This window comes from Balaenoptera acutorostrata, chromosome 12 (genome assembly GCF_949987535.1).
Source record: "Balaenoptera acutorostrata chromosome 12, mBalAcu1.1, whole genome shotgun sequence".
In the NCBI taxonomy this organism is placed as follows: Eukaryota; Metazoa; Chordata; class Mammalia; order Artiodactyla; family Balaenopteridae; genus Balaenoptera; species Balaenoptera acutorostrata.
The window spans coordinates 35,275,341-35,299,867 of record NC_080075.1 but is presented as its reverse complement, the minus strand read 5'-3'; the positions used below and the strand labels follow the sequence as shown (position 1 = coordinate 35,299,867).

Below are 24,527 nucleotides of genomic sequence, written 5' to 3'. Positions count from 1 at the left end.
TTTCTCACCTGAAAAATAAAGATAGTAGAATCTTCCACAGGTTTTGTGAAGATGAAAAAAGATATATGTGATATATATAGAGCAGTGCCTTGGTCTTGATAAATAATTGCCATTACAGTTAGTATGTTAATAAGAATGAATGAATATTTACTCTGCACAAGGAGCAGTGATTGCTGTTACATAAAGCAGGTCATCAGATCTTTAGGATCTGTTTGTGACCTTACCCGCTTCTCACCATACACATCCTGAAATTCAAATAAACTTTAATGATAATTTGTTAAATCTCTAAACTTTCCATTGAAAAAGCATAAATTATTATTTTGTAACTTACTCATTATTTAGAGGTGTGGTTTAAAAGGGACAGGTATAGCTAAATGCCTGAATGATGTTAATTTCAAAGACTCTTTAAAACACTTTTGTGGGTGCTATAGAAATGCACAGCTTGTGATGAATTACATTGTTGTAGAAACATGTGTCCGCTAGAGGTCACATTATACTTTTATATTATTGCTTCCTGCAAAAATATGGTTTGAAAAAGAAAGAAACCCAAGCTGGACTATTACAGGAACCATCCTTATATGTCATGGTTTTATATTGGACAGTTTCTTACTCTGTTGGTTAGAAAATCAATTTGTATTATTGAAGTTAACAATGAGATATTACTCTCCAAGTTATAAATAGAAACTTCTTACTCTTCACCACAGAATAATTTGCAGTTCTTGAAACTACTTCTGAATGATTACCTGTAGGCGTAGAGTAATGTATGACTGTTTTTCTCAGGTATTTATTTTTGTTAATAAGTATGGATTTGGAGTCCTACCTGCTTGAAGAGTGACCTACACAAGCAACTTAAATTCTCTGGAATTTCAGCTTCCAAATATGTGAAATGTGAATAATAGCTATGACAGTATTAGGGTGAAGCTCAATATTTAAGTGAAAGTTCTATGCAAATGATAAAATCTGTGCAAATGGTGAAGTGGATTATTAGATAACTGCTGTTTTGGGCCCACTAAGGCACGTTATGGGAAGAATATAGGAACCTCCAAATTTCTATCCTCTCTTTTCTGATTGAATAGGCTACTAGTTTATATTTAATTTTCTGAAATAGCCATTGTGGCTAATAGTGGATATATTTTAAATAGGCTACCTTTAAGGTACTTTATTTTAGAAAGTGTTCTAAAAATCAACTGTAGCTGTGTGGAATCTTCACTCTGTGGAATTTATTCCACTGCGATGCTTGATGTTACTGTTTTTATATAGTCACAGCCTTAAGTGTGGAATTAGTCTTTGGCTAAAAAAATGAGTACTGATTCCTGGAAGTTTCATATTTTTGCAAGTTTTTGTAGAACTAATGGGTTTACTTGAATTTAGGCTTTGCTACAGTCTGCTTTTACTGATAATTTTGGTCCTGATGTGGATAAGGTCAGAGACGAAGTGATAGATACTAAGGTAATGAAGAGATAGGCCGGATAATTATGGTGCTAAGTAAAATTGGTGATTAAAATGTTTTCATTATGTAAAGTCACAAATTACAAAGGTAATCTTTTTTTTTTTTTTTTTAAATTTTTATTTATTTATTTATGGCTGTGTTGGGTCTTCGTTTCTGTGCAAGGGCTTTCTCTAGTTGCGGCAAGCGGGGGCCACTCTTCATCGTGGTGCGCGGGCCTCTCACTATCGTGGCCTCTCTTGTTGTGGAGCACAGGCTCCAGACGCGCAGGCTCAGTAATTGTGGCTCACAGGCCCAGTTGCTCTGCGGCATGTGGGATCTTCCCAGACCAGGGCTTGAACCCGTGTCCCCTGCATTGGCAGGCAGATTCTCAACCGCTGCGCCACCAGGGAAGCCCTACAAAGGTAATCTTAACTGTTCTGTTAATAGCCATGCAGGGAAGGCTTGATTAGCAATTTCAACATTGAAAGTGCAAGCGATTTTTTTTTTTTTAATTGTGGAGAGGGGAGATAGAAAGTGCAGAAGTGAAGGTTGCAATTTATTTTATTATTATTATTTTTAAAATATTTATTTATTTATTCGGTTGCACCAGGTCTTAGTTGCGGCAGGCGGGCTCCTTAGTTGTGGCATGTGAACTCTTAGTTGCGGCATGTATATGGGATCTAGTTCCCTGACCAGGGATCGAACCTGGGCCCCCTGCATTGGGAGCATGGAGTCTTATCCACTGCGCCACCAGGGAAGTCCCCAATTTTTAAACTTTGGTGTGCAGAAGTGATTGTGGGAGTAAGTAGAACAATGTTGGCTCAAAACAGGAAGCAAATATATATTTAAAAATTTTTTCTTCACTGTAAATACTTGGTTTTCACTGCTCCCTCTCCTACCTTCCTGTTCTCTTAACTACTGCTAATGGCCCTGAGCTCAAATGCAGGTCTGCCTGACCTGGGTCTGCTTGACCCCAAAGCTTATAGACTTACCTTTTACATTTACCAGACTGCTGCTTTTTGAGACCTTCTGTCATTATAACATACTGTGTCTTATCTGTATTTGGAATGCTTCCTGATAAGTACATATTATATAGATTTTTTTTCTCATTTTATGAATTTTATTGATAAGAATCCCCACTAAATGTCTGTCTTGAATGGAAACCATTATGAAAGGTTTGGGGATCTGTTAGTTTCCAACCTTGAGTCTCTGCTTCACTGTTTATTTTTCTGTGACTTTGGGCAGGTCCCTTAATCTCTGAGTTGTTTCGTTATTTGTTCAGTGAGGACAGTCATTTCAGTTGTTGAATGAATAATAGATTTCATATCTAGCCTACTAATTTCATAAACATTGCTGTGGGGTTTGTTGTTGTTGTTATCGTTTTTTAGGGAGGTGGCTGTGTTTGAAATTTTAATTTTTTTTCTCCTGTAGATAACAGATAAGAGAGTGTCCAGAAGACATGCCATTCTTGAAGTGGTGGGTGGTCAGCTTCGAATCAAACCGGTAAATATGTTATTAATGATTTATTTTAACATTTTCTCTCTTACGTGTTTCCAGCTCCTGATTGGACGGGCTTATTTTTCAGGTTGTGAAAATAGGGAATTAATGTCGGAATATGTTTTTCTTATTGCCAGAAGATAATTGGGAGATAAAGATCTAAACTATTTAAGCTACTTCTTTTTCCCATGGGGCATTGCTACATTTATGTAGTTAGAATCTTAATGAAAGGTCACACTACCAGTTCATGTGTACATTATGATTTTGTTCATGAGTAGGTATTACAAATAAGATTCTATAAGAAAGTCCATAACTGTGTAATGGTTGGCTTTTGGGGGATGGGTTAGCAACCAAAGTCACTTAAGTGTTATAGGCTTGTTTCAATAGATTTCTGTACCTAGAGTATTTTCCAAATTGGCTTAATAGAGATGCTTAATTGGAGTCAGGTCTATACTTGGATGAAAAGTATTCAGGTGTATTTTGAACTTCTGTGACTATTTAAAAGAGTATCGATAATATAAAATAAATATACTTAAAGGTGATTTTATTAATGGAAAATTCTTTCTTCAGGTTAAACTTTATCCTTTATGAAGTGGGTCAGATTTCTGTATGGGTGTTTATTAACAATGTTCAATCAAAGAAGGCACCTTTTAGAAAACATTCTTTACCTTGCTTGGTCTTTAATTAGATTGTGTTGATATAAGTCAACAAGTGTCTTTTGAGCACCAAACTGTGGTAGATACAAAATTAGAAGTTAGAGCAAAAATTCCACATTAGATTATAGACTTTTAAAACTAAAATTTAAGAGGGTAACATTTTATTTAAACTATACCTTTGTTTATATTTATCTTTTAAATATTATTTAGTATAATTTTATGAACTTTTAGTATGTGACCGTATACACATGGGAAAAAGGTGTTTTTACCCTTTTCTTGGTACTATTATTTTTGACAACTTAGAATGTCTAATTCTACATAGTCAGCAAGTTGTTAAATGAGAATTAGAACTCAGGTTCTTTGAACCCTCTGCAGTATTTTTTTATTTTCATCACATTTTCCAAGTCAGGATTCTTTTGCCATGTTCTCTTCTTTAAAAAAAATTCTTGAAGTTAAAACTAATTGTTTCAACTTATCTTCACAAGACGTTTTAGTGCCTTCAGTTGAGTAGAACTTTAGAACTGAAAACAATCTTAGATTCAGGCTTTTGTATGTAGGAATTTGATTTGGGCCATAGCTGGCATTGCATATCAATGGAGAAGAGAACTTTTCATCAATAAATGGTACTGGGATGGTTTGTTGTTTGTTTGGGCAAAAAAATAAAAAAAATAATTAGACCCCTACCTCAAACCATACACAAAAATCAATTCCAGATAGATTAATGTGAAAGTCAAAACTGTAAAACTGTTAGAAGATAACGTAGGATAAAACCTTTATGACCTTAGAGTAGGGAAATGTTTTTAAATAAGATATAAAAAGCAGAAACTGTAAAAGAAAGATTGGGAAAAAGCCAGTTACATTAAAATTAAGAACCTTTGCTGATCAAAAGACACTATAATGAAAATGAAAAGTACAACGGGGAGAAGATACTTAAAACACATATAATTGACAAAGGAATGATATCCAAAATTTATAGCAAATGCTTTCAGTCAATGAGAAGAAGATAATCCAATAGAAAAATGGGCTGAAGATTTGAGTGGCACATTGCAGAACTGGAAACCTGACTGGCTAGTAAACATGAAAAGCAGGTGCTCAGCCTTCTTATTAGATGGAGAAATAAATGAAACCACAATGAGATATGATTCCACACCCAACAGATTGGCAAAAATGAAAAGTCTAACAATGTCAAGTGTTGGGGGAGCGGTAGAACAAGTGGAATAGTTATGAGCTGTGGGGTGGGAGCTTAGATGGTGCAGCCACTTTGGAAAGTAGCTTGACGCTATTTCCTAAAGATGAAGGCTTGTATTCCCTGAAAGCAGACCTCACGCACACACAAGTGTGTGTATACAAGTGTATTGGTACACACTTGTACCAATAGATATGTACAAGAGCCTGAAGAGCAAAATTGTTTATATGATAGCAAAACACTAGAAGCAACATAAATTTCCACCAACAGTAAAATCAATAAATATATTGTGATATATTCATTTAATGAAATGTAGTACAACAGTGAAGATACATTACTGTGAGAGCTGAAAAAGCATGGATTAAAATCAGGAACATAATACTGAATGATGAAAGCAAGCATTGGAAGAATATTTACAGTGTGGCTTCATTTATGTAAGATTAAAAATCCTACAAAGTAAACAATATATTCAGGGTCATAAACATAGGTGGTGAAACCATAAAGAAAATCAAGGAAGTGATAAACACAAAAATCAGGATAATTACATCTGAGGAAACTGAGAAGAGAGTGGTTAGGTAAAGACTCACTGGGAACATCAAAGGTAATGGTAATATTCTTAAACTGGGTGGTGGGTCCACACATAATATCTTACATGTATTATGTCTCTAAAAAATTATTATGGAATATTTATAACATGAAAAAGTGGTAAAGAATAGTACAGTATATTGCAGTTATTTCTGTAATGCCAAACTACCAAACATTGGAAGACATAAAAAAAGGTTTTTTAAGGAAATGTGCAGTTCTCGTACTAGAATTTGATTGCTCTTTTAGAAAAATATTTAATTGGGTTTTGAATTTTATTCCAAGAATTATATTAGTTGAAGGAAAACTGCTTCTTGGACTTAGTGATATACGTATGGGTTCTTTGCTTTATGTAATGCTTGATTTCTTGTTTATCTTAATACAGTTTCAATAAAATACCTATCCCCTTGAAATAGATTTATTTATTTAATCAGCATCTTATTGTAGCTGCACCTTCAAGGTGCAATTTAGAGAAGTTTAGAGGAATTCTAACACTGACTTTGTTAATGGAAGTTTAAGATGAGAAATAATGAGTATGAGATGGACAAATAACTTCCAGTTTATTCATTTTATCATAATGTGTGCTAAATATCACTTATTCTGTGTTCTAGTCAATCACAAATTATTTGATCTGCTAAAGCAAATTATATATACAACTGTAATAAAGTGTTGAGAGAGAAGATTTAGTTTAAAAAACTTTGTAAAATTATATAAATAAATATAGCAGATATTTTGTTTTGATGATCCCTTCTGTATGCTGTGTACTCCACTTTATGTTTAAGTAATTAAATCTTTTTTTGCTTTCCCTCAAATTAGAAATCTAAGTAAATAAAAAAGTAGCTTTGACAATGATAGATGAATGCAATTAGGGCAGTAACTAAGTTGGGCTTTTAAATTGGATGAATTTGTCTTTTTTTCCTGCTCTAATATTTCCCTTTAGAAAAGGCTCTAGCTCTTAGCAGTTCTTGGAAATAGTGCATGAGGAGATAATATTAGCTCATGAGGAGATGATGTTAGCTTTTTTGTGTGTCGTTTAAATTTAATGTACAGTCTGGTATCAGGAGGGAGAAAATGCATTCTAAAGGCAAAATGATGATGTTCTTTGTAAATGACTGTATCACCAGTGGTTAGTTATGTCATCAGGGTGAATTCATAGCTGTCAATGCTTTTATTTCATTTTAATAAAAACTTACTCTTTGGTTGTTGGATGATTGAGAGAGTAGTTCTATAACTGTGTATAAATTGCAAAAGATATGTATTTTTTGCCATTTGGTATTGATTCTCAAAATATGCAGCTTTGGGTGATTGTATCTTTTCTATTGCACAATGAAATTTCTGAGTTGTGATTGTTTTGCTTCCCATGAAATTATGGGTGCACTTGTAAAACAGCTATAAAATACTAAAATAGCTTTTCCACAACTCATTTTGTTTTAAAAAAAATGCTTTCCAAATTAAAAAAACACAGAATAAGAGGAGCTCTTTTTTTCGGTATACATCGATCTTTGTTTAATGTTCAATGATAATTCCAAGAGAAAGCTATAGAAAATTGATTTGTATTTTAGTTCTAGTCCTTCAGGGATAATGCGTCCTTTACACCATTTCTTTTTTTTTTTTTTTTAACATCTTTATTGGAGTATAATTGCTTTACAATGGTGTGTTAGTTTCTGCTTTATAACAAAGTGAATCAGTTATACATATACATATGTTCTCTTATCTCTTCCCTCTTGCATCTCCCTCCCTCCCACCCTCCCTATCCCACCCCTCTAGGTGGTCACAAAGCACCGAGCTGATCTCCCTGTGCTATGTGGCTGCTTCCCACTAGCTATCTATTTTACGTTTGGTAGTGTATATATGTCCATGCCACACTCTCATTTTGTCCTAGCTTACCCTTCCCCCTCCCCGTATCCTCAAGTCCATTCTCTAGTAGGTCTGCATCTTTATTCCCGTCTTGCCCCTAGGTTCTTCTGACCATTTTTTTTTCTTTTTAGATTCCATATATATGTGTTAACATACAGTATTTGTTTTTCTCTTTCTGACTTACTTCACTCTGTATGGCAGTCTCTAGGTCCATCCACCTCACTACAAATAACTCAGTTTCGTTCCTTTTTATGGCTGAGTAATATTCCATTGTATACATGTGCCACATCTTCTTTATCCATTCATCTGTTGATGGACACATAGGTTGCTTCCATGTCCTGGCTACTGTAAATAGAGCTGTAATGAACATTGTGGTACATAACTCTTTTTGAATTATGGTTTTCTCAGGGTATATGCCCAGTAGTGGGATTGCCGGATCGTATGATAGTTCTATTTTTAGTTTTTTAAGGAACCTCCATACTGTTCTCCGTAGTGGCTGTATCAGTTTACATTCCCACCAACAGTGCAAGAGGGTTCCCTTTTCTCCACACCCTCTCCAGCATTTATTGTTTGTAGATTTTTTGATGATGGCCATTCTGACTGGTGTACGGTGATACCTCATTGTAGTTTTGATTTGCATTTCTCTAATGATTAGTGTTGTTGAGCATCCTTTCATGTGTTTTTGGCAATCTGTATATCTTCTTTGGAGAAATGTCTATTTAGGTCTTCTGCTCATTTTTGGATTGGGTTGTTTGTTTTTTTGATATTGAGCTGCATGACCTGATTGTAAATTTTGGAGATTAATCCTTTGTCAGTTGCTTCACTTGCAAATGTTATCTCCCATCCTGAGGGTTGTCTTTTCATCTTGTTTATGGTTTCCTTTGCTGTGCAAAAGCTTTTAAGTTTCATTAGGTCCCATTTGTTTATTTTTGTTTTTATTTCCATTTCTCTAGGCGGTGAGTCAAAAAGGATCTTGCTGTGATTTATGTCATAGAGTGTTCTGCCTATGTTTTCCTCTAAGAGTGTGATGGTGTCTGGCCTTACATTTAGGTCTTTAATCCATTTTAGTTTATTTTTGTGTATGGTGTTAGGGAGTATTCTAATTTCATTCTTTTACATGTAGCTGTCCAGTTTTCCCGGCACCATTTATTGAAGAGGCTGTCTTTTCTCCATTGTATATTCTTTCCTCCTTTATCAAAAATGAGGTGACCATATGTGCGTGGGTTTATCTCTGGGCTTTCTATCCTGTTCCATTGATCTATGTTTCTGTTTTTGTGCCAGTACCATACTATCTTGATTACTGTAGCTTTGTAGTATAGTCTGAAGTCAGGAAGCCTGATTCCTGCAGCTCCGTTTTTCTTTCTCAAGATTGCTTTGGCTATTTGGGGTCTTTTGTGTTTCCATACAAACTGTGAAATTTTTTGTTCTAGTTCTTTGAAAAATGCCAGTGGTAGTTTGATAGGGATTGCATTGAATCTGTAGATTGCTTTGGGTAGTATAATCATTTTCACAATGTTCATTCTTCCAATCCAAGAACATGGTTATCTCTCCATCTGTTTGTATCATCTTTAATTTCTTTCATCATTGTCTTATAGTTTTCTGCATACAGGTCTGTTGTCTCCTTATGTAGGTTTATTCCTAGATATTTTATTCTTTTTGTTGCAGTAGTAAATGGGAGTGTTTCCTTAATTTCTCTTTCAGATTTTTCATCATTAGTGTATAGGAATGCAAGAAATTTCTTGCATTAATTTTGTATCCTGTGACTTTACCAAATTCAGTGATTAGCTCTAGTAGGTTTCTGGTAGCATCTTCAGGATTATCTATGTATAGTATCATGTCATCTGTAAAAGTGATGGCTTTACTTCTTCTTTTCCAATTTGGATTCCTTTTATTTCTCTTTCTTCTCTGATTGCTGTGGCTAAAACTTCCAAAACTATGTTGAATAATAGTGGTGATAGTGGACAACCTTGTCTTTTTCCTGATCTTGGAGGAAATGGTTTCAGTTTTTCACCATTGAAAACGATGTTTGCTGTGGGTTTGTCATATATGGCCTTTATTATGTTGAAGTAAGTTCCCTCTATGCCTACCTTCTGGAAGGTTTTTATCATAAATTGGTGTTGAATTTTGTCAAAAGCTTTTTCTGCATCTATTGAGATGATCATATGGTTTTTCTCCTTCAATTTGTTAATATGGTTTATCACATTGACTGATTTGTGTATATTGAAGAATCCTTGCATTCCTGGGATAAACCCCACTTGATCATGGTGTATGATCCTTTTAATGTACTGTTGGATTCTGTTTGCTAGTATTTTGTTGAGGGTTTTTGCATCTATGTTCATCAGTGATATTGGCCTGTAGTTTTCTTTCTTTGTGACATCTTTGGTTTCGGTATCAGGGTGATGGTGGCCTTGTAGAATGAGTTTGGGAGTGTTCCTCCCTCTGCTATATTTTGGAAGAGTTTGCGAAGGGTAGGTGTTAGCTCTTCTCTAAATGTTTGATAGAATTTGCCTGTGAAGCTGTCTGGTCCTCAGCTTTTGTTTGTTGGAAGATTTTTAAATTACAGTCTCAATTTCAGTGCTTGTGATTGGTTTGTTTATATTTTCTATTTCTTCCTGGTTCAGTCTCAGAAGGTTGTGCTTTTCTAAGAATTTGTCGATTTCTTCCAGTTGTCCATTTGAGTCATATAGTTGGTTGAAGTAATCTCTCATGATCCTTTGTATGTCTGCAGTGTCAGTTGTTACTTCTCCTTTTTCATTTCTAATTCTTTTGATTTGAGTCTTCTCCCTTTTTTTCTTGATGAGTCTGGCTAATGGTTTATCAGTTTTGTTTATCTTCTCAAAGAACCAGCTTTTAGTTTTATTGATCTTTGTGGTTGTTTCCTTCATTTCTTTTTCATTTATTTCTGATCTGATTTTTATGATTTCTTTCCTTCTGCTACCTTTGGGGTTTTTTTTTTGTTCTCCTTTCTCTAATTGCTTTAGGTGTAAGGTTAGGTTGTGTATTGGAGATGGTTCTCGTTTCTTGAGGTAGGGTTGTATTGCTATGAACGTCCCTCTTAGAACTGCTTTTGCTGCATCCCATAGGTTTTGGGTCTTAGTGTTTTCATTGTCATTTGTTTCTAGGTATGTTTTGATTTCCTCTTTGATTTCTTCAGTGTTCTCTTGGTTATTTAGTAGTGCATTGTTTAGCTTCCATGTGTTTGTATTTTTTACAAATATTTTCCTGTAGTTGATATCTAGTTTCATAGCATTGTGGTCAGAAAAGATATTTGATATGATTTCAGTTTTCTTTAATTTACCAAGGCTTGATTTGTGACCCAAGATATGATCTATCCTGGAGAATGTTCCATGAGCACTTGAGAAGAAAGTGTATTCTGTTGTTTTTGGACGGAATGGCCTATAAATATCAATTAAGTCCATCTTGTTTAATGTATCATTTAAAGCTTGTGTTTCCTTTTTTATTTTCATTTTGGATGATCTCTTCATTGGTGGAAGTGGGTTGTTAAAGTCCCCTACTATGGTTGTGTTACTGTCGATTTCCCCTTTTATGGCTGTTAGCATTTGCCTTGTGTATTGAGGTGCTCCTATGTTGGGTGCATAAATAGTTAGAATTGTTATGTCTTCATCTTGGATTGATCCCTTGATCATTATGCAGTGTCCCTCTTTGTCTCTTGTAATAGTCTTTATTTTAAAGTCTATTTTATCTGATATGAGAATTGCTACTCCAGCTTTCTTTTGATTTCCATTTGCATGGAATATCTTTTTCCATCCCCTCACTTTCAGTCTGTGTGTGTCCCTTGTCTGAATTGGCTCTCTTGTAGACAGCATATATACGGGTCTTGTTTTTGTGTCCATTCAGCCAGTCTTTTGGTTGGAGCATTTAATCCCTTTACATTTAAGGTAATTATCAATATGTGTGTTCCTATTACCATTTTCTTAATTGTTTTGGGTTTGTTTTTGTAGGTCTTTTCCTTCTCTTGTGTTTTCTGCCTGGAGAAGTTCTTTTAGCATTTGTTGTAAAGCTGGTTTGGTGGTGCTGAATTCTCTTGGCTTTTGCTTTTCTATAAAGGTTTGAATTTCTCCATCGAATCTGAATGAGATCCTTGCTGGGTGGAGTAATCTTAGTTGTAGGTTTTTCCCTTTCATCACTTCCATATGTCCTGCCACTCCCTTCTGGCTTGCAGAGTTTCTGCTGAAAGATAAGCTGTTAACCTTATGGGGATTCCCTTGTATGTTATTTGTTGTTTTCCCCTTGCTGCTTTTAGTATTTTTTCTTTGTATTTAATTTTTGATAGTTTGATTAATATGTGTCTTGGCATGTTTCTCCTTGGATTTGTCCTGTATGGGACTCCGCGCTTCCTGGAGTTGATTAACTATTTCCTTTCCCATATTAGGGAAGTTTTCACCTATAATCTCTTCAAATATTTTCTCAGTCCCTTTCTTTTTCTCTTCTTCTTCTGGGACCCCTATAATTCGAATGTTGGTGCATTTAATGTTCTCCCAGAGGTCTCTGAGACTGTCCTCAATTCTTTTCTTTCTTTTTTCTTTATTCTGCTCTGTGGTAGTTAGTTCCACTGTTTTATTTTCCAGGTCACTTATCCGTTTTTCTGCCTCAGTTATTCTGCTATTGATTCCCTCTAGAGAATTTTTAATTTCATTTATTGTGATGTTCATCATTGTTTGTTTGCTCTGTAGTTCTTCTAGGTCCTTGTTAAACGTTTTTTGTATTTTCTCCATTGTATTTCCAAGATTTTGGATAATCTTTACTATCATTAGTCTGAATTCTTTTTCAGGTAGACTGCCTATTTCCTCTTCATTTGTTTGGTCTGGTGGGTTTTTACCTTGCTCCTTGACCTGCTGTGTATTTCTGTGTCTTCTCATTTTGCTTACCTTACTGTGTTTATGGTCTCCTTTTCGCAGGCTGCAGGTTCGTAGTTCCTGTTGTTTTTGGTGTCTGCCCCCAGTGGCTAAGGTTGGTTCAGTGGCTTGTGTAGGCTTCCTGGTGGAAGGGACTAGTGCCTGTGTTCTGGTGGATGAGGCTGGATCTTGTCTTTCTGGTAGGCAGGACTGCGTCCCATGGTGTGTTTTGGGGTGTCTGTGACCTTAGTATGATTTTAGGCAGCCTCTCTGCTAATGGGTGGGGTTGTGTTCCTGTCTTGCTAGTTGTTTGGCATAGGGTGTCCAGCAATGTAGCTTGCTGGTTGTTGAGTGGAGCTGGGTCTTAGCATTGAGATGGAGATCTCTGAGAGAGGTTTTGCCGTTTGATATTACGTGGCGCTGGGAGGTCTCTGGTTGACCAATGTGCTGAACTTGGCTCTGCCACCTCAGAGGCACAGGCCTGACACCTGGCCAGAGCACAGGAAGGAAGGAAGGAAGGGAGGGAGGGAGGAAGGAAGGAATAAAATAAAGTTAGTAAAATAAAAAATATTTTAAAATATTAAAAATAAAAAAAATTTAAAGTAATAAAGAAAAAAAAGAAAGAAGAGAGCAAGCAAACCAAAAAACAAATCCACCAATGATAACAAGTGCTTAAAACTATACAAAAAACAAAACAAAACAAAAACAGACAGAACCCTAGGAAAAATGGTAAATGCAAAGCTATACAGACAAAATCACACAAAGGAGCATATATGTACACACTCACAAAAAGAAAAAAAGGAAAAAAGAATATATATATATTAAAGAAAAAAGGAAGAGAGCAACCAAATCAGTAAACAAATCTACCAATGATAATAAACTCTGAATACAAAAGTAAGATAAACATAAAACCAGAAACAAATTAGATGCAGAAAGCAAACCGCAAGTCTACAGTTGCTCCCAAAGTCCACCTCCTCAGTTTGGGATGATTTGATGATTTGTTTTCTATTCAGGTATTCCACAGATGCAGGGTACATCAAGTTGATTGTGGAGATTTAATCCACTGCTCCTGAGGCTGCTGGGAGAAATTTCCCTTTCTCTTCTTTGTTCGCACAGCTCCTGGGGTTCAGCTTTGGATTTGGCCCCGCCTCTGCATGTAGGTCTCCTGAGGGCGTCTGTTCCCCACCCAGACAGGACGGGGTTAAAGGAGCAGCTGATTAGGGAGCTCTGGCTCACTCAGGCCGGGGGGAGGGAGGGGTATGGAATGCGGGGCGAGCCTGCGGCAGCAGAGGCAGGCATGACGTTGCACCAGCCTGAGGCATGCCATGTGTTCTCCCGGGGAGTTGTCCCTGGATCACGGGACCCTGGCAGTGGTGGGCTGCACAGGCTCCCGGAAGAGGAGGTGTGGAGAGTGACCTGTGCTTGCACACAGCCTTTTTGGTGGCTGCAGCAGCAGCCTTAGCATCTCATGCCCGTCTCTGGTGTCCGCGCTGATAGCCGCGGCTCGTGCCCGTCTCTGGAGCTCGTTTAGGCGGTGCTCTGAATGCCCTCTCCTCGCGCATCCCGAAACAATGGTCTCTTGCCTCTGTGGTGGGTCCAGACTTTTTCCCAGACTCCCTCCCAGCTAGCTGTGGTGCACTGGCCCCCTTCAGGCTGTGTTCACGCAGCCAACCCCAGTCCTCTCTCTGGGATCTGACCTCCGAAGCCCAAGCCTCAGCTCCCAGCCTCCGCCCTCCCCGGCGGGTGAGCAGACAAGCCTCTTGGGCTGGTGAGTGCTGGTCAGCAGTGATCCTCTGTGCGGGAATCTCTCCGCTTTGCCCTCTGCACCCCTGTTGCTGCATTCTCCTCCATGGCTCCAGAGCTTCCCCCCTGCCACCCCCCGCCCCCCGTCTCCACCCACGAAGGCCTTCCTAGTGTGTGGAAACTTTTCCTGCTTCACAGCTCCCTCCCAGAGGTGCAGGTCCCATCCCTATTCTTTTGTCTCTGTTTTTTGTTTTTTCTTTTACCCTACACAGGTACGTGGGGAGTTTCTTGCCTTTTGGGAAGTCTGAGGTCTTCTGCCAGTGTTCAGTAGGTGTTCTGTAGGAGTTGTTCCACATTTAGATGTATTTCTGATGTATTTGTGGGGAGGAAGGTGATCTCCACGTCTTACTCCTCCTCCATCTTGAAGGTCTCTTCTCAGTAAAAACCTTGTAAATCAAGCTTTTCCTCTGTGATAAAAATACTTGGTTTTTGGCTCCCTGAATCCATTAATGCATTTTGAGTATCACCTGGTCACATACTGCTGGGCACCAGGTTGCCTCCCCTGTGGGGCAGGCTGAGACTTCTATATAAAGGAACTCTCAGAGCTCTTGATGTTTCTCTTCTGGTGACATGGAATAACAGGGCTGCTTTTTCCCATTTTCTTTTTAAAAGTCCGTTGTGTATATTCTTTAAGACAGTTGTCAGTTTTGGCCATGTTTACACATATATTGGAATAAAGTATTTATAGTATTCTATTATCTTTCAAAAGTTTTATTTTATGTGTACTTATGTCATTGTTTTCATTCCAAATGTTGTGTCTGTCTTCTCCTTTTTGATAAATTTTTGTCTATTTTATAACTTAAGAAACAACGTTTTGGACTTCTTGTATGTGTGGCTTTTTAGTTGGAGTGTATATAGTTTGACATAGATTTTTTTAAAGAGCTTACTCAATGAGTAATATTTATTTAGATGTGAGTTTTAGGAGTGAACATAGATTTCTTGAGATGTCATTTTTGCTCTTAGTTCTGGGATCTCCTGTATGAACATTTTTAGGAAAAGAAAAAGATGATCACGGACCACACAGATTGGTCCACTTTCTTTGTGGATGATTTGCTAAATGCCTAATATTTAACCACCTATCTTTTAAATATTAAGTGCTTTCAGCTGAGGAAAAAATACTCAAACTGACTGTTTTCTTGACTTTGGGTTTGTGATGTCTTTTTAAAGAAATGTAATCAGTTTCCTTTCTTAAGTATTTTACCTTTTCTTCTCTTACAATTTTATGCCTTTGTATTTAACATCTTAGCTTTTATAAACTTAGGACTATATCATTATTTAATATTGTTTAGAGATTCATTTGACTCTTTAAAATACTCATGAATAAGAACATGGTCTTCTCTTAGCCTGTAAGAAGGGAACCTCATTTAGAAAATATTCAGGGTTCAGGCAGAAGATGTGTATATTCCTGTTTTGACTCTTGTCCTTCCTGCTACCCACCATTCCTCACTGGTGACCGTGGCATATACCCAAGGAAGGGGAGGCTTCACTTAAAAGGCTGAGGAGTAACAGGGAGCATTTCCAAGCCCAGCAATGTGCAGAAACACTCAAAAGCTCTAGTCATATGCCAGAGAGCCACACTGAGAGATAAATTAGGGGTGGCTGATAACATAATGAAGGTTTCTAAACATTACATTTCAATTATAACTTAAAAAAAAATCAAACATTCACAGGTCTTTTTAGGAATATGATGTTGCATAAATTACACTGCACCTCCGTTCTTATGCCATCTTGCTTATAAAATTTTATATTAATATAGTTTATAAAATGACTGACCAATGAAATAATTGCCTACCAAATTTATATAGCCTCTGTTTTTAATTTCTACTTCTACCCTTCCTCTCCAAATTTTAGTTTACTGCTTTCTTTTAACACAGACTTAAAGGAAATAGAAATGTTTCCAATTGCAGAAACACCTAGGAAGGACTTAAGGCCAGATCCTCATGAATTTTAATTGCCAGAACTAGATAGATTAATATTCATTGCAGCTTTCAGAATTGCCTTTTTTTTCTTTCTCTTTAATTTGAGCATGTAGGTAACAGTGCTTATTTTCCTGGCAGCTTTTGCTTTAATATTCCCTATTCTGTATTAGTCTCACCGGCCTGCCCCAGGCCTTGGTTAAATGTACTGTTTGGATGGTTTAGCTTCTAAAATGTAGTCATTTTCTTTCCTAATTTAGCTAAGTAGTTTTTGGTTCCTTTCTCCAAATTCCATGATTCTGTGGTTAATTTAAAAGTATATTATGGTATGTTCTTGGATTGGAAGAATCAATATTTTGAAAATGACTATACTACCCAAAGCAATCTACAGATTCAGTGAAATGCCTATCAAATTACCAATGGCATTTTTTACGGAACTAGAACAAGAAATCTTAAAATTTGTATGGAGACACAAAAGACTCCGAATAGCCAAAGTGGTCTTGAGGGAAAAAAACAGAGCTGGAGGAATCAGACTCCCTGACTTCAGACTATACTATAAAGCTACAGTAATCAAGACAATATGGTACTGGCACAAAAACAGAAACATAGATCAATGGAACAAGATAGAAAGCCCAGAGATAAGCCCACACACCTATGGTCAACTAATCTACGACAAAGGAGGCAAGGACATACAATGGAGAAAAGACATTCTCTTCAATAAGTGGTGCTGGGAAAACTGGACAGGTACATGTAAAAGTATGAAATTAGAACACTCCCTAGCACCATACACAAAAATAAACTCAAAATGGATTAGAGACCTAAATGTAAGACCAGACACTATAAAACTCTTAGAGGAAAACATAGGAAGAACACTCTTTGACATAAATCACAGCAAGATCTTTTTTGATCCACTTCCTAGAGAAATGGAAATAAGAACACAAATAAACAAATGGGACCTAATGAAACTTCAAAGCTTTTGCACAGCAAAGGAAACCATAAACAAGACGAAAAGACAGCCCTCAGAATGGGAGAAAATATTTGCAAACGAATCAACGGACAAAGGATTAATCTCCAAAATATATAAACAGCTCATGGAGCTCAATATGAAAAAAACAAACAACCCAATCCAAAAATGGGCAGAAGACCTAAATAGACATTTCTCCAAAGAAGACATACAGATGGCCAAGAAGCACATGAAAAGCTGCTCAACATCACTAATTATTAGAGAAATGCAAATCAAAACTACAATGAGGTATCACCTCACACCAGTTAGAATGGGCATCATCAGAAAATCTACAAACAACAAATGCTGGAGAGGGTGTGGAGAAAAGGGAACCCTCTTGCACTGTTGGTGGGAATGTAAATTGATACAGCCACTATGGAGAACAGTATGGAGGTTCCTTAAAAAACTAAAAATAGAACTATCATATGATCCAGGAATCCCACTACTGGGCATATACCCAGAGAAAACCATAATTCAAAAAGACACATGCACCCCAGTGTTCATTGCAGCACTATTTACAATAGCCAGGTCATGGAAGCAACCTAAATGCCCATCGACAGATGAATGGATAAGGAAGATGTGGTACATATATACAATGGCATATTACTCAGCCATAAAAAAGAGTGAAATTGGGTTATTTGTTGAGACGTGGATGGATCTAGAGACTGTCATACAGAGTGAAGTAAGTCAGAAAGAGAAAAACAAATATCGTATATTAACGCACATATGTGGAACCTAGAAAAATGGTGCAGATGAACTGGTTTGCAGGGCAGAAATTCAGACACAGATGTAGAGAACAAACGTACAGACACCAAGGGGGGACAGCGGTGGGGGGTGGGGATGGTGGTGTGATGAATTGGGCGATTGGCATTGACATGTATACACTGATGTGTATAAAATGGATGACTAATAAGAACCTGCTGTATAAAATATATATATATATATATTATTCAAGTCATCCAGTGAAAATAAATAAATAAATAATTTTTTTAAAGAAAGTATATTATGGTGTTTGATCAGATGAAGTCATGTGAAGTGACAACTGAAGTTACTTTTGTGATTTTCTTGGGATTTTGAAAGCCAATAAGCTCATGTGCTGAGCTGCTTGCTACCAGGAGCTTTTTGACAGATGAAAGTGGATTCTGTTTAAAATTTAGTTTACCTAATTGTACCATTTATAATTTTTAAAAGTCATGTAATATGATATAGAGAATGCAGTTAAACAGTTTTAGGGGTGAATCTATTTAAGTGACTCAACAGGTAGCATTTTTATTAAGTACATTAGACTTCAAGCCTCACTTCTTATAGTAAACTATTTGGAACCGTTCCTGAGATTATTCACTAATGGCTGACAGTTGAAATATCATTGATTCTTCCTGCTGCTAGAGACTTCTGTAGTCATTTTAATCATAGACTGTTAGAACTGTGTTAGGTAGTTATCTGCACCCATGGACCTTGGAATCTAGTGGTGATTTATCAGATGACTATAGTAATCTTTGAACTGATAGGGACTGGTTCCAATAGTTCAAGCAGAAAGGTGGGGTGAGATAAGACATTACTGAGGCTGTAGTAAACAAAAGAGCATTTTTGAGTAGGTCTCAATGATTGGATCAAAGATTGTATGTATAGGGTGAAGATTTTGGTGTATGAAGGTGAGAGATGAGGTTGCAAACCACTGTAGATTTATGAAGAGCCTTCACTGCTGTGCTTTGCTTATATTGGAGAAGCATCAGAGGCTTTATGTAGGGCAATGTAAAAAAATAATTTAGGAAGCAGTGAGGTAAAGGAAATCAGGGAGACTTGATGTGATGTTAGCACAAGCAAGAAATGCAAGCAGTGGGTAAGAGCTTGAACTAGGGCAGTGACTGCAAATGCTAAAGAGAGATGGACTTGGGATACTTCAGAGGTAAATGATCTGGGGCTTGACATTTGAATGGAATGAAAGAATGTTGTAGATGTTCAATAAAAGTTTGTGGATATTTTGGTGTGTTTTAATATATAATTGAAACTAAATCAGAATATCTTGTATTTACCCTTGAAATACCCTATTCTTTTTCCATAGAAATAGGCATTTTAAGAAATAAAAACATGAAAAATAAATTATAATGCAAAGTAGTCTACCTAACTTAACAACATTATTTGCTTCATGTTTTATAACAATATTCTAGACTTGTTTATATCTTAGTTTATATTCCATAAATGATTAAGATTTTTAAAAAATGAAAGTAACTATATTTAATAAAAATTTTAACCAAGTTTCCCAATGAAAAGAAAATTTTTGAGGGGTAAAAAGAAAAAAAAATACTGATGCATTTCTAGAATTTCAAAATACATTAAAAAGAGGACTATTATAAGCTTCCTTAATTTTTCCATAATGAATATTTTTTACAGTAGGAACAGAAGTTTTTACCTGCTGAATTTATACTCATTTCTACTCTGTTCAAACTCAGGGTGAATAAAACGTATCTTAACACCTATAGATATATTAAATGGTTGGGATCAGAAAAGGTTTTGATGTGTGAAAATTTAGTTGTATCTCAAGATACTTTAATGAAGTATAAATAGAAAAACTGAGAATGTTTGGCATATGTCCAGTCTCAGGGTGGCATTTACCTTGCTATAAATGGAGAGATGGTTGATGTCTCTAGAAAAAAATGTCATTTAAACTGATGAAGTAGACAGATGAATGGGTGGTAGGGGGAGTTGCTCTATGTAAAATTCTTTTAAAAAACTGAAGATCTGCATTAATGTGGATTGCTTTGGTTTGATACTGGATTGATTGTGGATTGATACTCTGGTTTCTCTTCAGATCGTATTGCTTTGGTATATGCTAAAGCTTATTAAAAGACCCAATGGTTTAGATGACAAGAAGGCTATTCTGGAGATGGCTAAACTCAGCTTGATTTTAGTTAGAATTTTTAAGATGCCTTTCAATAGGTATTAATTATGGAGGCAGCTCTCATTATCTTTGCTAACATGAGGTAATCAGTGGAAACATAATTCAAAATAGGGGATATTGTAATAGTTTTGACATTGAGATATATTTACCTCTTGCAATTTGAATATGGATCATGATCTTCAGAGGGGAATTTCATTTAAACAAAATAAGAAGATTCCTCTGTGAGGAGTAAAGAAAAAAGGTATGTTGTTTGCTTGAGAAATTTGATCAAGAATTTCTTTCCCATAGTTTCTCATTTTTTAATCATAGTAAGAAATTATTAGGGGAAAATAAGCAGAAGAGAATTTTCAAGGGATTAGTGAATTTTGGATATCAAAACTGGGGGATTGGGCTTCCCTGGTGGCGCAGTGGTTGAGAATCTGCCTGCTAATGCAGGAGGCACGGGTTCGAGCCCTGGTCTGGGAAGATCCCACATGCCACGGAGCAGCTGGGCCCGTGAGCCACAGCTGCTGAGCCTGCGCGTCTGGAGCCTGTGCCCCGCAACGGGAGGGGCCGCGATAGTGAAAGGCCCGCACACCGCGATGAAGAGCGGTCCCCGCACCATGATGAAGAGTGGCCCCCACTTGCCGCAACTAGAGAAAGCCCTCGCACGAACCGAAGACCCAGCACAGCCAAAAATAAATAAATAAATAAATAAATAAATAATAAATAAAATTAAAAAAAAAAAAAAACAAAAACTGGGGGACTCAGTTTCCATACTGATAATTATTTTTCATGTTTCTCTTTCCAATGTCCAGTCATCTCTCAAACAAAATAGAAGTATCTTTTAACCAGTTAATTGATAACTTTGCTTTTTTCTTTGATTCCTAGAGAAATGGGAGGTATATTACAACTATTTTTTTTACGTTTAGATAATAATTATGATACTTAGAAGTGCCAGATTTATTAGACTTTTAGGTGTAAGCTTATACTTAGAATTGTTTTGACACAAATGTTGAATCAGTTCGTATTTAGTTGTATTTTTGTCATGATTTTGAGTTACTACATCACTGTATTCTTTTTCTTTAATTTGCTAGATACATACAAATCCATGCTTTTATCAGTCTTCTGAGAAGAGCCAGCTCTTACCATTGAAGACAAATCTATGGCACTGGTTGACTCCTGGAGATAGTTTTTCTTTATTAGTTGACAAATACATTTTCCGTGTTTTGTCTACACATTCTGAAACAGAAATGGAATGCACTTTAAGGTAAGATTGCCTGATAAAATGCAATTAAGTAATGGTATCTGTAATCTAATTCTTCAGTCATCCACAAAAGCTTCAGTAGAAACCACTCTAGAATTCAGCTATATTGGCGATAGGTCTTACATGGTGAGTGTGTGTGTGTTTTTCTAGAAAACATTTGATTTTGGAAACTTATGCCTCAATAGTGATTGCTTCCATATGTTGTATCTTTTACCATTGCGTTTAGAATATATTTTGCATCTAACAATAACCAGGATAGTTAATTTGAAACTGACTACATTTTCTTAATCTTTTTTTTTAGTTTTTAAAATTTTCTTAAGGTATTAACTTCTGTTTTAGATTATACTTGTATAACTCTTATTTCTTATAAGAATAACAGAAAATATAGAATAGGGAAACGGATGAAATGAGGTTACAATAAATAGCTGATATAAAATTGAAATTAATGCACTAGTTTTGTTGAGGCAGTCATTAGCAGGATTATTTGCCTTTGTTTTAGCTTTTAAATTATAGAATACTTAAACTGGACATATAGAAGTAGATGGACAGATTATATAGAGTGTGTTCTTTGATTGCACTGGTATTAATTTTAAAAATCAATAAAAATACAATATCTAGGAAAATCTTCAAGTGTTTTGAAATTAAACAACACACACCTAGGTAACCTCTGGATCCAAGAGAAATCACAAGGGCAATTAGAAAACATTTTGACCAGAATAATACTGAAAACATAACAAAAACATTTGTGAAATGTATCTAAAGTAGTCCTTTGAGGGAAATTTATATTAATTGCCTATATTAGAAGAGAAGAAAGAGGTAAAACTGATGCCCTTTGCTTCTATTTTAAGAAGATAGACAAACAGGAGTAAATTAATCCCAAAATAGACAGAAAAAAGGAAAAGGAAACAATAAGAAGAATAGGACTAGAAATCAACGAAATAGAACATAGACAAATAACAAAGAAGATCAACAAAGCCTAAAGTTAGTTTTCTGAAAAGACTAATAAAATTGATAAAATTGACAAGGCTTACCAAGAAAAAAAAGCTGGAAAACACAAATTATCAGTATCAGGAATGGAAGAGGCAATATCACTACTGATCCTGCAGACCTTAAAAGAATAATAAAGAAATAATTATTTAAAACTTTATGCCAGTAAAACTGATAGCCTAAATGAATGGATGCATTCCTTGAAAAACGCAATTTACCAAAACTGATACAGGAAGAAATAGAAAATCTGATGAATCATATGTCCATTAAAGAAATTGAGTTCCCAATTTAAGAATTTCCTGCAAGGAACTTCACTAGTGATTTCTCTTAAACTTACAAGGTACAAATAATACCAATATGATACTTTTTTCTCCAAAATAGAAGAGAGTACACTTCCCCACTCATTTTATGAGGCTTCCATAATCCTGATACCAAAATCAGACAAGAATATTACAAGAAAAGTAAATACAAACCCACATTCCTCATAACAAAATATTTAGAAGTCAAAACAAGCAATGTGTGAAATAGATTTTAATACACTATGACCAAGTGAAATTTGTCTGAGAAATGCAAGGTGAATTTATCATATATATTAAAAAAAAACAATCAGTGAAATTCACTTAACAGATTAAAGAACTGTCGTTCCAGTAGATGCCTAAAAACAATTGTGACAAAAATTTAATACCTGTTAAAAAAACCTTAGAGAAAACTAGGAAAAGAAGGAAATTTCCTTCCTATAAAAAAATACTTAATAGTGGGGTGTTGAAAAGTTCGCTCCCTACAGTTGGGAACAAAACAAAGATATCCATTTGCACAACTTCTATTCCATGTTTACTGGAGGTCCTAGCCAGTCCAGTAAAGCAAGAAAAAGAAATAAAGTGCATCGTACTGGAAAGAAAGAAGCAAAACTGTCTTTATTTGCAGATGACATGATTGTCTATTTAGAAAACCCTGAGGAAGCAAGGCACAAAACAATACCTACTGTATAGTTACATTTATATTATATTCTATTATAAGAAAACTAATTTATACTGACAGGGGGCCAAAATCCATCAATGTTTATTTCTGGCGGATTGACTAGGAAGGGGGGCCACAAGGGAACTTTTTGGGGGTGATGGATATATTCTCTGTCTTTTTAAAAATTATAGTTGATTTATAATATTATATTAGTTTCAGGTGTACAGCATAGTGATTCAGTATTTTTATAGATTATACTCCATTTAAAGTTATTACTGAGAGATGGCTGTAATTCCTTGTGCTGTACAGTATATCCAAAGTTATTACTGAGAGATGGCTGTAATTCCCTGTGCTGTAAAGTATATCCTTTCGCTTATCCATTTTATTCACCGTAATTTTTATCTCTTAATCCCGTAACACTATCTTGCCCATCCTCCCTTCCCTCTCCCTACTGGTATCCACTAGTTTGTTTTCTATATCTGTGAGTCTCTTTCTGTTTTGCTATATACATTCATTTGTTGTATTTTTTATTTTTTTATTTTTTTATTTTTTTAAAGGCAATGAAAGGATTTTTCTTTTTTATTTATTTATTTATTTATTTTTGGCTGTGTTGGGTCTTCAGTTCGTGCGAGGGCTTTCTCCAGTTGCGGCAAGCGGGGGCCACTCTTCATCGCGGTGCGGGGACCGCTCTTCATCGCGGTGCGCGGGCCTTTCTCTATCGCGGCCCCTCCCGTTGCGGGGCACAGGCTCCAGACGCGCAGGCTCAGCAATTGTGGCTCACGGGCCCAGCTGCTCCGTGGCATGTGGGATCTTCCCAGACCAGGGCTCGAACCCGTGTCCCCTGCACTAGCAGGCAGACTCTCAACCACTGCGCCACCAGGGAAGCCCTGTTGTATTTTTTAGATTCCACATATAAGTGATAATGTACAGTATTTGTCTTTCCCTGTCTGACTTATTTCACTAATGTAAAACTCTCTAGGTCCCTGCATATTGTTGCACATGGCAGAATTTTATTCTTTTTTATGGATGAGTAATATTCCATTGTGTGTGTGTGTGTGTGTGTGTGTGTGTGTATGTGTGTATATATATATATATATATATATATATATATATATGTATGTATCTTTGTATAACAACAGGCCATTCATCTGTTGATGGACACTTGGGCTGCTTCCATATCTTTGCTGTTGTAAATAGCGCTGCTATGAACATCGGGGTGCATGTATCTTTTCGAATTAGTGTTTTTTTCTCGGATACGTAGCCAGGAGTGGAATTGCTGGATCATATGGTAGTTCTATTTTTAGTTTTTTGAGGAACCTCTGTAGTGTTTTCCATAGTGGCTGCACCAATTTATATTCTTAAACAGTGCACAAGGGTTCCCTTTTCTCTGCATCCTCACCAACACTTGTTATTTGTACGCTTTTTGATGATAGCCATTCTGACAGGTGTGAAGTGATATCTCATGGTGTTTTGATTTGCATTTCTCTAATAATTAGTGATGTTAAGCAACTTTTCATGTTCCTGGTAGTAATCTGTATGTTTTCTTTGGAAAAATGCCTATTTAAGTCTTCTGCCCTCGTTTTGATCGGGTTGTTTGGCACATGGCTACACGGAGTTGCAAGGAAATCTGGGCAATGTAATCTCCAGCTGGGT

General features: G+C 36.2%; 1 protein-coding gene across 4 annotated transcripts in view; it reads left to right on the top strand.

The window, feature by feature from the left end:
• The window catches only part of APLF (aprataxin and PNKP like factor), a 92,848-nt gene that overhangs the window by 11,587 nt on the left and 56,734 nt on the right, over nucleotides 1-24,527 (top strand). For all 4 annotated transcript variants that reach the window (XM_057558003.1, XM_057558005.1, XM_057558006.1 and 1 more), the window contains exons 2-3: nucleotides 2,861-2,932; nucleotides 20,761-20,933. In XM_057558003.1, the coding sequence (XP_057413986.1) occupies nucleotides 2,861-2,932; nucleotides 20,761-20,933 (245 nt within the window). The remainder of the gene's footprint in view (nucleotides 1-2,860; nucleotides 2,933-20,760; nucleotides 20,934-24,527) is intronic.